Here is a 13446-nt window from a genome sequence, read left to right on the forward strand (position 1 = left end):
CTTCTTGTTATTCTTGGCACAAATTAGTTATGCACCTTTCTTATACTATTTGCCTGTTATATCTCTACTTAGAAAGCATTTCTCCCAAATAACCATATGGTTCAAGGGTTGATTACTCATCGTCTTTGGGTCTTTGCTTAAATCATCTTTTCACTGAGACCTTCCCTGCTGTTCAATATGCATGCCAGCATCCCATACTATTTTACTCACTGTATTTTTCTCTATAGCATTGATTACCATCTATGATTCTGGATGCCTCATTTATTTATTAATTGATTCAAATTCAATGAGGGTAGGTCCTTGTGCCTATTTTTCCCCAGTATGTTGAACAGTTCCTGGCACATAATAAATGTTCAGCTAATATTTGTTGAGAGAATGAATTAGACTTCTAAAAGAGCTGAATAAGTGGTAATTATGAAACTTGATAGGGTCAGCATATTTAAAAAAAAAAAAAACCACGAATGCCAAAGTACAGGAAGGGTGGAAATAAGAGTGTTTGTGGGAAAATGACTAAGGAACTTTAGTTAAATCAAATTAATTAACATATGTAAAACATCTATAAAAGTGTCTTCCCATAGGAAATGGTATGTAGGTATTTGTAATACTTTCTATTATTTGGACAGGAAGTACATTCTTGCAGTAGCAGAGTGATGGCATATGTCAAAGAAAACAGAAAACAAAAACTGAATTCCATTTTACACTGCATTTAAAAGGCTACTGCACTTAGAATATGAGAAGCGACTGACTCACTCTAATTTGGTAAAAACAGTTCTGAGCATCATTAAGTTCTGAGCACCTCATTAAAAAGAGCATGGGTTCCTTATACCGTATTTTCACTAGTGCTATTATAATGTTAAGACAGGAACTTGGAGTTTTTATCTGAGGAGAATATTGCTGTATAGAAATATTCAAATAGTCAAGGTGGGAGAATTACAGTTCTGTCAACTCCTGGGAGCGAAAGTAAGAACAGTGTGTGGACACTCTAGAATAAAAGACTTTATATCAATCTAAGGAAATTTTTCTGAATAAACAGCTATCTAAGCATATGATCATTTTCCAAGTTAGACATGACTCCCTGAATGGCAGGCATATAAACATGAGCTATACAAAAGTATGATGTAAATGAAAAAAATATGGGCCTGGTGCCACAATAACCTGAGCTCAGATTTCCTATGTGCAACTTATTAGTTGTTTGACTTCACACAAATGACTGAAACTCTATATGCCTCAGTTTTGTGATTAATCTGCAAATTGTACTTCAAAATAATAGAGATTGTTGGAATAAAATGAAATTAAATGAAGGTTAAGGACCAGACATTGTATATGGCACATGAAGAAATTAATATTTGTGTATCTCATAGGGAAATTTTGATTTTGACAGGGGGAAAAGTCTTAAAGTCAAATAAATCACTTTTAAATATCAGCAAGTTGGAAAAGAACATAGTTTTTATAATTCTTTTCTTCTATACACAATTATGTTAAAAATGAAATTGGTATTAAGTGCTTTCTTTTGGCTTGAAACAATTACTAAGCAATGAACATAACAAAATAGAAAGTAAAATTTATTCAGACCAATTACAATCATGAGTGTTTGAGCCTATTAAACTTCCTTCAAATGAATACTATCATCATCTAGAAAGGAAGGAATATAATAAAACTTTTTCTGACTGCTTTGGTTATATCTAAACTATTTCAGGTAATCTTTAGGTCTAGAGAATAAGATCAGGACTGTTTTTCTAAAAAAAGAACAAACATAGATAAGCAAGTCAATAGGTATAGGTTCCGAGGTTTCTTTTTGTGACACTAGTAGAGGAAAACTATTTCCCCAGTAGTGGCATTTTTATGAAGATGAATTTTTCTGTGCCAACATTTGATATAAATAATTTCAAAGAATTTTGACTTATAAAGTATATTAAGGCCTATTATCTTGGTTAATAAAAAACCATGAAAGGTAGTTACCATCTCTACTAAAAGAAAGCTTAATACAAGAAAATATTTCTTATGAGAAAAGTGTTTCAAATTATAAATGTGAATAAAATAATGGTTTTCATTTCAAAATATACTGACACATGTTTATAGCATTTGTCTACTAATGTTATACTGTCTTCACTGGATTCATGGTTTATTTCTTATATTCTAGAATATTTTCTTCTATAAGAAATATTTAATTTTCCTTCCTTCATCCAATTTCATTTTTGTGTTACAGACAAGTAAACCAAAATATGTTTTATACATTTCATATATATGTATTTCTCTTTATTTTTATGCAGTGTGATAAGGGAGATGTGTTATTCTAGTGTCAAAAAGAATGTAGTACATAAGACATTTTATTTTATGAAACAAAATTTTAGAATGTCACTTACCACATCTATTATATCAGATTCCATTTCATGGCTGAGATCAGACTATAAAAAAATGAAAAGACAATTAGTGGCTAATTATTGACATAACTTCTGCATTTCTTTACTCAAGGTCACAAACATAAACATTAAATATTAATGCAAATGTTTTACAATAATATGTTCATTTCCAAGTTACAAAAAGGCATTTTTCAGCATCTGAGGGAACAGCCAAACCAAGTCCTTGTCTTTTAACAAATAGCTTTTATCCATTTGCATTTTTTGTGATTCTGGTATATGTGAACTTATTATATCCTCTTATTTTAGTTCTTATATGTATCATGTTTATTTCTTTATCTCCAAAGCCACCTTTTACACAACATCTATTAAATCACCTTCTCTTAATTTTCTTCTTTTCTCCCCTGTTTGTCAAACTATTGCACATTTGATTTATTTCCTTTAATCCAAAAATTTTTACATATATAAAAACTGAATATGGTTAATCAATACCTATATCCTCTTATTTTTTTTTATTTTTTTATTTTTTTGACAGGCAGAGTGGACAGTGAGAGAGAGAGACAGAGAGAAAGGTCTTCCTTTTGCTGTTGGTTCACCCTCCAATGGCTGCCGCGGCCAGCGCGCTGTGGCCGGCACACCGTGCTGATCCGATGGCAGGAGCCAGGTACTTCTCATGGTCTCCCATGGGCTGCAGGGCCCAAGCACTTGGGCCATCCTCCACTGCACTCCCTGGCCACAGCAGAGAGCTGGCCTGGAAGAGGGGCAACTGGGACAGAATCCGGTGCCCCGACCAGGACTAGAACCCGGTGTGCCGGCGCCGCAAGGCGAAGGATTAGCCTGTTGAGCCGCGGCGCCGGCCCTATATCCTCTTATTAATATAGTGACCTTAAAACCCTTTTTACTCTCTCCAAACTCCTCTCTTCCAACTTTTGTATTATTACTGTCCAAAATTTTAGTTTCATCTTTCCTTCAAACTGTCAAATTATTCTCTAATTGTCAAAGCTAATAATGATAAATAACATTTCAATGATTTTCCTGCTCACTATAGCTTCTTTTCACTTAGCCTAGTGATTAAGATGCCTACATCCCATATCAAAGTACCTGAATTTGTTTTCTAAATCTGGTTCCTGACAACAGTTTTCTGCTAAAGCAGACAGTGAGAAGTGGCAGATGTTTGCTCAAGTGTTCAGATAGGGAATTTAGATGGAGTTTCCAGTTCCTGGCTTTGGCCCAACCCAGTCCCCGTCACTGCATGCATGTGAGGAGTGAACCGGTAGATGGGAGCAATGTCTTCCTCTCTCTCTCAAAAAAAGTTACAAATGCACTAATCATAAGTATCCAACTTGGTAATGTATTTACGTAAAGAGATACCTCCTATGATCACATTAGATGTAAAAATATAAAATCTTTCCAGCACCACATTAAGTTCCCTCTTCCTCCTTCCCAGTCTATACTCCAAGTGATAACCAATATTCTTTTTTCAATTAATATTTATCTGATTTATTTTAAAGGCAGTGATAGAGAGGTAGAGACAGAGACAAAGATACCTTCCATTCATTGATTCACCCCCTAAATGGCTGTGTGGTTTGCAGCTGGACCAAACCAAAGTCAGGAGAGAGGAACTCCATCCCACATTTTTCCCACATGGGTAGCAGGGGTCCATGTATTTGGGCCATCATTTGCTGCCTTCCCAGGAACATTATGGGAGCTGGGTGAAGGAGAGTTTCTGGGACTCACTAGTGCTCCTATGGGATGCTGGCATCACAGGCTCAAGGTTAACCCACTGCAAAACAATGCTGGCTCTGATCACCATCATTCTAAATTATCTCCTAATTATTTTTTTCTGTTTTGAACTTCACATCATTGAAAATATACAGTATGTATTATTTCATCTCTGGCTTCTTTAACTTACCATATTATCTGTAAGAATCACCCAGTTTTGATGAATATCACATAATTTCAGTTTTATACAATATTTCTACCCTTCTAGGTTCAATACTTCTGTGTTCTTTTATAAAAAAGATTTTTATTTATTTATTTGAAAATCAGAATTATATATAGGGAGAGAGGGAATGAGGGAGCGGAAGAAGGAAAGAGGGAGGGAGAGAGAGAGAAGGAGATGGAGACTGAGAGGGAGAGGGAGAGGCAGAGGGAGCGGGGAGAAGTTTGAGAAATCTACCATCTGTTGGTTCACTCCCCAAATGGTTACAACATCCAGGACTGGGCCAGGCTAAATCCAGGAACCTGGAACTCCAACCAAGTCTCCAATGTGGGTGGGAGGAGTCTAAGTACTTGAGACATCTTTTGCTGATTCCCAGGCTCATTAGCAGAGAGCTGGATTGGAAGTGGAGCAGCTGGGACTTCAACTTGTGCTCAAAAGGGATGCCGGCATTGTAGGTTGTAGCTTAATCCATTTGCACAAAACTGGCCCCTATTCTGAGTCCTTATAATTCAAGGATAAAACTAATAAAAATCATTTAGATCTATTTTAATGCTGCATTAAAATATTAATCTTTTAAGAGTGTTAAGCTTTTGGGTCTGGCACTGCAGTGTAGAGCGTAAAGCTGCCATCTACAGTGCTGGCATGCCATATGGGCATCAGTTGAGTCCCGGTTGCTCCACTTCTGATCCAGCTCTCTGCTATGGCCTGAAAAGGCAGTGGAGGATGGCTGAAGTCCTTGGAACTCTGTACCTGCGAAGGAAACCTGGAAGAAGCTTCAAGTGCCTGGCTTCGGATTGACCCAGCTCAAGCCATTGTGGCCATTTGGGAAGTGAACCAGTGGATGGAAGACCTCTCTCTGTCCACCTCTCTCTGTAACTCTGTCCTTCAAATAAATAAAATAAATCTCAAAAAAAAAATTTAAATAGTGTTAAGCTTTTTAAATTTAAGTGAATTCTTGATACTTGAAGTTATATTTATTATTTTCATAGAATTTTCACCTTGTTCCATCTGTTCTTAACTTACTAATTTTTGTTGTTTTGATCAGATATTTGTACTATTCCATGTCTTCTCATCTGGTAGGTTTTTTTATTTATGCCATATATTATTATTTCCATGGTTAATATAGAGCAGATTCTTAAAAGGCATTTTGGAAAACAATACAATTTTACTCTCAATTTTTGTTTAGTTTTAGAAAATATTTTCATAATATTCAACTTAACACACAATGGGATTATCATTATAACATCTAAATGAATTAGTAAGTAATTTTGAAATTTACTAGGTTATTATGTAATATGGAAGCTATCAATAGATTTAACCCACATAAAAAAAGGCTCTTTGGGGTGGAATATAATTTTTAAGAGATTAAACAGGAGGCCAGAGCTGTGCTGAGGTGGGTAAAGCCATAGCCTGCAGTACTGGCATTCCATATGGATGCAGGTTCATGTACTGGCTGCTCCACTTTTGATCCAGCTCTCTGCTATGGCTTGGGAGGGCAGTACAGGATGGTCCAAGTCCTTGGGCCCCTGCACCCGCATGGGAGACCTGGAGGAGGCTCTTGGCTTCTGGCTCCTGGTTCCTGGCTTCAGATCGGAGCAGCTCCAGCCTTTGTGGCCATCTGGGGGGTAGAACCAGCAGATAGAAGACCTCTCTCTCTTTCTCTGCTTCTGCCTCTCTGTAACTCTACCTTTCAAAAAAATAAATCTTTTTTAAAAAGAGATTAATTAGCTCTTGAGATTAAAGAGTTAACTATCATACTAAAGATTATAATGTGTCTGATTTATTACAGTCCATGTTACATTGGTAACTTCACCACTTCTAAACAATCCCTTGAATTTTACAAAAAAGCTGAATCATTGTTATCATATTTTTGATTTTATGAATGCTATACAGTTTCTAAGAGATTAATATAGCTTTTTAAAAATATTTATTTATTTACTTGAAAGGCAGAGTTATAGATAGGGAGAGGCAGAGGCACAGAGAAAGAAGTCTTCCATCCACTGGTTCATTCCCTAAATGGCTGCAACAGCCAGGGCTTGGTCAGTCTGAAGCCAGGATCTAGGAGCTTCTTCCAGGTCTCCCACGTGGGTGCAGGGGCCAAAGGATTTGGGCCATTAGCAGGGAGCTGGATCAGGAGTGGAGCAGCTGGCTCTTGAACCAGCACTTATATGGGATGCTAGCACTACAGGTGGTGGCTTAATCTGCTATGCCCTTATAGCTTTCTTTTAAATATTCAGTATTCATTTATAATTTACATATATATATATATATCTTCTAGGAACTTTCATTCCTTTATACTAGGTCTATTTTTATTGTTTAATTTTAAATTGAACATAATATTTGTATGTATATATGAGTACAGTATGATAATTACATTATCATGACAATTAATGGAGACTTGAAGGTAATGGAATGGCATATTTAAATTGTTGGGAAAAAAAAGAACCGTCAACTAAATATTCTATAGCTGGTAATGCTGTCCTAAAATGAGGGAGAAAGTAAGCATGTCTAGATAAATACAAGCTACAAGCTAAAGAAGTTCCTTAGACACTAGAACTGTCCTATAAGAAATACTGAAGGTGTTCCTTCAGGTAGAAATTAAATGATGAACTAAAAACCATATAAAGAAATAATGCTCTTCAGTAAAGATAAATATATGGACAAAAGTAAGAGGTGATATTATTTTAATTTGTAACTCCATTTTATATTTTCTACAATACTTAAAAGACAAATGTATAATAATGATTAAAATCTATTTAAAATGTAAGTTACTAGATGCATAAAGAATAAATATGCCATTTGTGACATCAGAACTTAAAAGGAGTTTGAGTATGTAAAATAAAGTATATGTAATTGAAATTATATTGGTATAAATTCAAAATAGATTGTTGTAATTCCATGATATAGTATATAATCCTTGTGATAACCACAAATCAAATGTCTGTAGAATATACACTAAATGAGGTTGGCATTGTGGTGTAGCAGATAAAGCCGCCACCTGCGATGCCACCATCTCAAATAGGTGCCAGTTCATGTCCAGGCTGCTCCATTTATGAATCTGCTAATGGCTTGGAATAAGCAGAGGAAGATGGCCCAAGTAATTGGGCCCCTGCCTCCTATGTGGGAGACCCAGATGAAGTTCCTGGCTCCTGGTTTGAGTTTGACTCAGTCTTGGCAACTGTGGCCACTTGGGAAGTGAACCAGTGGATGAAAGATCTCTCTCCATAACTCCGAATTTCAAGTAAATAAATAGATCATTTTTTAAAAAAATAATATACACTATGGGAAATGAGAAGGAAATCAAAACATGCCACTATAAAAAAATTAATTAAACAGGGCTAGCACTGTGGCGTAGTGGATAATGGTGCCAGCATTCCATATGGGGGACAATTTGAGTCCTGGATGCTCCACTTCCGATTCATCTCCCTGCTAATGCACCTGGGAAAACAGTGGTACGTGGGCACTTGCACTGTCATGAAAGACCTGAAGAAGCTCCTGGATCTTGGCTTCAGTCTGGCTCAGCCTGTCTCTGCGGCCATCTGGGGAGTCACCCAGCAGATAGAAGATATCTCTCTCTGTCCCCCTTCTCTCTCTTTCTCTCTGTAATTCTGCCATTCAAATTGCCATTCAAATAAATAAGTCAATAAATCTTAAAATATGAACTAAACGTAAGAGAAATTTGAAGTGGAGAAAATGAAAGACAAAAAAATTGTAAGATATACAGTAAACAAATGTAAACTGGCAAAAGTCCTTCAAGTTTATTAATCCTTTTAAGTGTAATTGAATTACATACTACAATCAAGCCTCAGAGATTAGCAGAATGGAGAGAAGAAGCATTATTCAACTGTATACTCTCTACAATAGGTCAAAGGAAGAATCACTTGAAAAATTATAAAATACAGAGACAAATAAAAATGAAAATATGAAGTGTTAAAATTTATGAGGTCTAGTGAAGATAGTGCCCAGAGAAATATTTACAGCTGCAAATGACAACATTACAGAAAGAATAAACACTTCTTTATATTCAAAGACACCAACAGGTTTAAAATGAAGATATAAAAATATATTCCTTGCACATAGTAATCAAAAGAGATATGGTATGGCTATGAGTCAAAATAAACTGTAAATCAAAGCTGTTTCAAGAGATAAAGGAAGATGATATAGATAGTGATAGAGATAGATGAAATTATAATTATTATAACATATATGTGCCAATCAGTACAACCCCCAAATATACAAAGCAAAATTTGATATAATTAAAGGGAGAAATAGACAGTACTATAATAACTGAGACTTCGATATCCTACTTTTTAAAAAAAATTTTTTTATTTATTTTTTTGACAGGCAGAGTTAGACAGTGAGAGAGGGAGAGACAGAAAGGTCTTTCTTTTCCATTGGTCCACCCCCCGAAATGGCCGCCACGGCCGGTGCGCTGAAGCCAGGAGCCAGGTGCTTCCTCCTGGTCTCCCATGCAGGTGCAGGGCCCAAGCACCTGGGCCATCCTCCACTGCCTTCCCGGGCCACAGCAGAGAGCTGGACTGGAAGAGGAGCAACTGGGACAGAATAGGGCACCCCAACCGGGACTAGAACCCGGGGTGCCGGCGCCACAGGCGGAGGATTAGCCTAGTGAGCCATGGCGCCGGCCTCAATATCTTACTTTTAATAATGGATGGAACATGTAGATAGAATATCAATAAAAACAGAGTATACACAAAATACTATAAACCAAGTATATCTACCAAACATACAGAGAACACTCCACTCAGCCACAGTTGAACACAAATTCTTCTCAATTGTACACGGAACATTTTTTTCAGAAAGATCATACACTATACCACAAAACACATCCTAACAAATTTAAAAAAAAATCTAAAGTCATACAAAGTATAGCCACAACCAGAATAAAATTATCAATGAAAAAAAGAAATAAAACTGGAAAATTCACCAATATGTACACATATGTACCAATATGTACACACATTTAATGAATGGGTCAAAGGAAGAATAACAATGAAATTTATAAAATAGCTTAGAGAAAAAAAATGAAAACACCAGATGCCTAAACTTGTGGGATGTAGTAAGACAGTGCTGAGATAGATATGTATAGCATCAAATGGCATTAAAAAAAGAAAAAAATTTCAAATCAATGTTAGCTACTAAGAAATTAGAGAAAGGGTAAACTAATCCAAGTGATATCAGAACAAAGAAAATAATTTAGAGTGGATGTAAATAAATCAGAGAATAGAAAAGCAGTAAAGGAAGTCAATAAAACTAAAAGTTAATTATCTGAAAAGATCAACAAAACTGACAAGCATTTAACTAGATTCAAAAAGAAAAGCAGAAAGAAGACACAAATAACTAAAGTCAGAAATAAAAGTGAGAATATTACTATCAAACTTATAGGAAGAAAAATGAAAGAATAATAAGAGAATACTATGAACAACTGTACACCAAAAATTAGGTAAGTTAAATAAAAGGGAGTAGTTTCTAGAAACATAAATTATCTAAACTCAAGAAAGAAAATGTCTCAACAGTCATATAATTAGGAAAGAGATTGAACTAGTAATCAAAAGCTTTAGAACAAAGAAAAGTCCAGGTCCAGAGAACTTCTATTGTAAATTATATCAAAATTAAAAGAATTGGCATCAATGCTTATTAAATGCTTCCTCAAAATTAAACAAGATGTAATATTTCCAGCATTATCCCAATATCAAAAACAGATAAACACATCTAAAACAAGGAAACTATAGACTAATATTATTCATGAATATAGAAACAAAAATCCTCAACAAATAGTAGCAAACAGAATGTAATAGCATACTAAAAGAATTATATATCATAGCCAAATAGGTTTTATCCCAGTACATCAGCATATTATACTACACTAACACTGTAAAGGGATATAAAAACACATGATTGCATTAATTGATGTAGAAAAAAATATTGGAATAACCAAACACCATTTTGTGATTTAAAAAAAAAGTTTAGAAAAATAAGTAGGACGGCGCCGCGGCAAACTAGGCTAATCCTCCACCTGTGGCACCGGCACACCGGGTTCTAGTCCCGGTCAGGGTGCCGGATTCTGTCCCGGTTGCCCCTCTTCCAGGCCATCTCTCTGCTATGGCCCAGGAGTGCAGTGGAGGATCGCCCAAGTCCTTGGGCCCTGTACCCGCATGGGAGACCAGGAGAAGCACCTGGCTCCTGGCTTCGCATCAGTGCGATGCGCTGACTGCAGTGCGCTGGCTGCGGCGGCCATTGGGGGTGAACCAACGGCAAAAGGAAGACCTTTCTCTCTGTCTCTCTCTCTCTCTCTCTCTCTCTCTCTCACTGTCCACTCTGCCTGTCAAAAAAAAAAAAGGAAAATAAGTAGAGATGGAAATACTTTCAGTATAACAAATGGCACTCATGAGAGTATTTCAGGCATGGAAAGCCAAGACACTATGGCAAAAAAAAAAATCTAAATTAAATATCTCTGTGAGTGAGATCTCAGCGGAAAGAACAGGCCATCAAAGAAGGCAATACCTTTCTCTGAAGGGAGGAGAGAACTTCCACTTTGATTTTGTCCTTGTCTAAATAAGGCCAGAGTTTGTGAACTCAAGAGGTTTCTGTTGACTTGGCAGCTCATGACAAGAGCCTCGGGTGATTACTTACATCATAAATAAGAGTGTCACTTGTTAAATGAACAACAGGAATCACTGTGCACTTACTCACCATGTAGGATCTCTGACCTTAATGTGTTGTACTATGTGAATTAACAGTATAACTAGTACTCAAACAGTATTTTACACTTTGTGTTTCTGTGTGGGTGCAAACTGTTGAAATCTTTACTTAGTATATTCTAAATTGATCTTCTGTATAAAAAGATAATTGAAAAGGAATCTTGATGTGAATGGAATTAGAGAGAGTGGGAGATGGGATGGTTGCGGGTGCGAGGGAGGTTATGGGAGGAAAAAGCCGCTATAATCCACAAGTTGTACTTTGGAAATTTATATTTATTAAATAAAAGTATTAAAAAAGAAACTATAAAAAAACACAAATGGCACTCATAAGAGACTGACAAGTAGCATAATAATGGTGAAAGACTGAAAGCTTTTAGCCAGAGATGAAGAATTAGGTAATGATACCTATTTTCACCTATTCTACTTTTTCTACCTATTTAAGCTATGTTGAATTGTCTGCTGAACATTCATTGGAAGTTCTAGCCAGAGAAGTTAGAACTGGATAAAAAATAAAAGGTTACATTAGAAAGAAGAAAACATTCCACTATTCTGATATTATCCTATATAGAGCAAATCCAAAAGAACCATAAGAAGATATGTCAGTTAATAAATATGTTCAGGAAAGTTATAAGGTACAATGACAACATTCAAAAATCAGTTGTAGTACTATGTATCAGCAACGGAAAATATCTTATTGTCATCAAGCAAGCAATTCAACTTATAATAGCGTCCAAAAATAAATTACTGAAAAACATAAAGTGGTAAAAAAGTTTCTTACCTAACTTTTCACATTAAAAAAAAAAAAAGTTGACAAAAGAAAGACTTAAAATTGCTAACTACCTTACAAAGAAATGGCCAGCTAGGCTAGTATTTTTTTTCCAAAGAAAATTCTGAAAAGGGAAAAGATAGATGAAAACAAATTCTTCAGACCAGAAATAGAGAAATATAGAAGATGTTGTCTTCAAGTCAGTTGTTTGTATGATGTTGCCAGTTTTGTCAGACATATACAAAACATGGAAATTATTTTTTTTCTGAAGTTCAGCTGATCAGCTTTGTGATAGTCCTGGAGTAGGAGTAGTTTACTTAACCAAAAAGATGTGCAAGAGGTAGGAAGTGTCCCCCTATATATATGTATGTTTAATTTCTTCTTATAAAGCCACTAGATTGCAATCATGGAGGATCTACCCTAAAGTTTTTTTTTTAATATTTATTTATTTAGTTGAAAGTCAGAGTTACACAGAGAGGCAGAGAGAGAAAGAGAGAGAGATCTTCCATCTGATGGTTCACTCCCTAACTGGCCGCAACGGCCAGAGCTCTGCCAATCCGAAGCCAGGCTCCAGGAGCTTCTTCCAGGTCTTCCACAGGGGTGCGGGGGCCCAAGGCCTTGGGTCATCTTCCACTGCTTTCCCAGGACATAGCAGAGAGCTGGATTAGAATTGGAGCAGCTGGGACTTGAACTGGCATCTATATGGGATGCCAGCACTGCACTTGGTGCCTTTACCTGCTACACCACAGCGCCGGCCCCTACCCTAAAGATTTAATTTAATCCTAACCAACTTCCAAAGCACCTGCCTCTAAACACCATAATCAGATTAGTGCCTCACAATGGAGATCAAATTTTAACACATGAATTCCTGAAAGGAATTCAAAACATACCAAAATCATATAACATAAAGTAATAATCATTAATTGGGAATCTTTCATTATAAGGTTAATAACATGGAAACCAGGAAATAAAACTATTTAGTTACTATTTCATGAAATTACCTAGCAAATGCAAGGGTACTTCAAAAATTTATGGAAGAGGAGATCCAGGATGACTGAACAGGGTGTAGCCACACTAACTCAAGCTGCTTTGGGAAATGAAAAGAACAAAGGAAGGACTAAATTTCCAAGGTTCTGACTGATAGAAATTTTCAACAAAGAAGTGAAACAAAACAAAACAACAATAAAGATTCAAGGGACAAGAGGAGAAAATACAGAGATACCACAGCAGCCAGCCACTGGTGCAGTCAGCTGCTGTTAGCCACCATCTTACCATGCCAAGATAGGAAGAAACTGCAGTGCATCCCACCACTTGGCAGTTTTAGCTGAGAGTGAATTCCATAGTTACCCACTGACTTTTACCAGTCAGCTGGGAGAGCTGACTGGGTCTGAGCAGCTGTTGGGCTCAGAGCAGGGAAGCTGCCTTGATTCCTTACCCTCCCCAACTCCCACAGAGCACCATACTTTGGTAGCAAAAAGTCTCGCAGTGTGCCTCTGTTCTACCAACATCATAGAGTCAGATGCTGGAGAGGATGTGGGGGAAAAGGGACACTAACCCACTGTTGGTGGGAATGCAAACTGGTCAAGCCACTATGGAAGTCAGTCTGGAGATTCACAGAAACCTGAATAGAACCCTACCATACAACCCAGCCATCCCACTCCT

At 36.6% G+C, this 13446-nt stretch overlaps 1 protein-coding gene across 1 annotated transcript in view; it reads right to left on the reverse strand.

Annotated features, from left to right (window-relative positions):
* LOC100349442 (uncharacterized) overlaps nt 1-13446 on the reverse strand; it is a 459397-nt gene that overhangs the window by 259226 nt on the left and 186725 nt on the right. The window contains exon 8 of the mRNA XM_051827387.2: nt 2364-2405. Coding sequence (XP_051683347.2) covers nt 2364-2405 — 42 coding nt within the window. The remainder of the gene's footprint in view (nt 1-2363; nt 2406-13446) is intronic.

Source organism: Oryctolagus cuniculus, chromosome X (assembly GCF_964237555.1).
Source record: "Oryctolagus cuniculus chromosome X, mOryCun1.1, whole genome shotgun sequence".
NCBI classification, from domain to species: Eukaryota; Metazoa; Chordata; class Mammalia; order Lagomorpha; family Leporidae; genus Oryctolagus; species Oryctolagus cuniculus.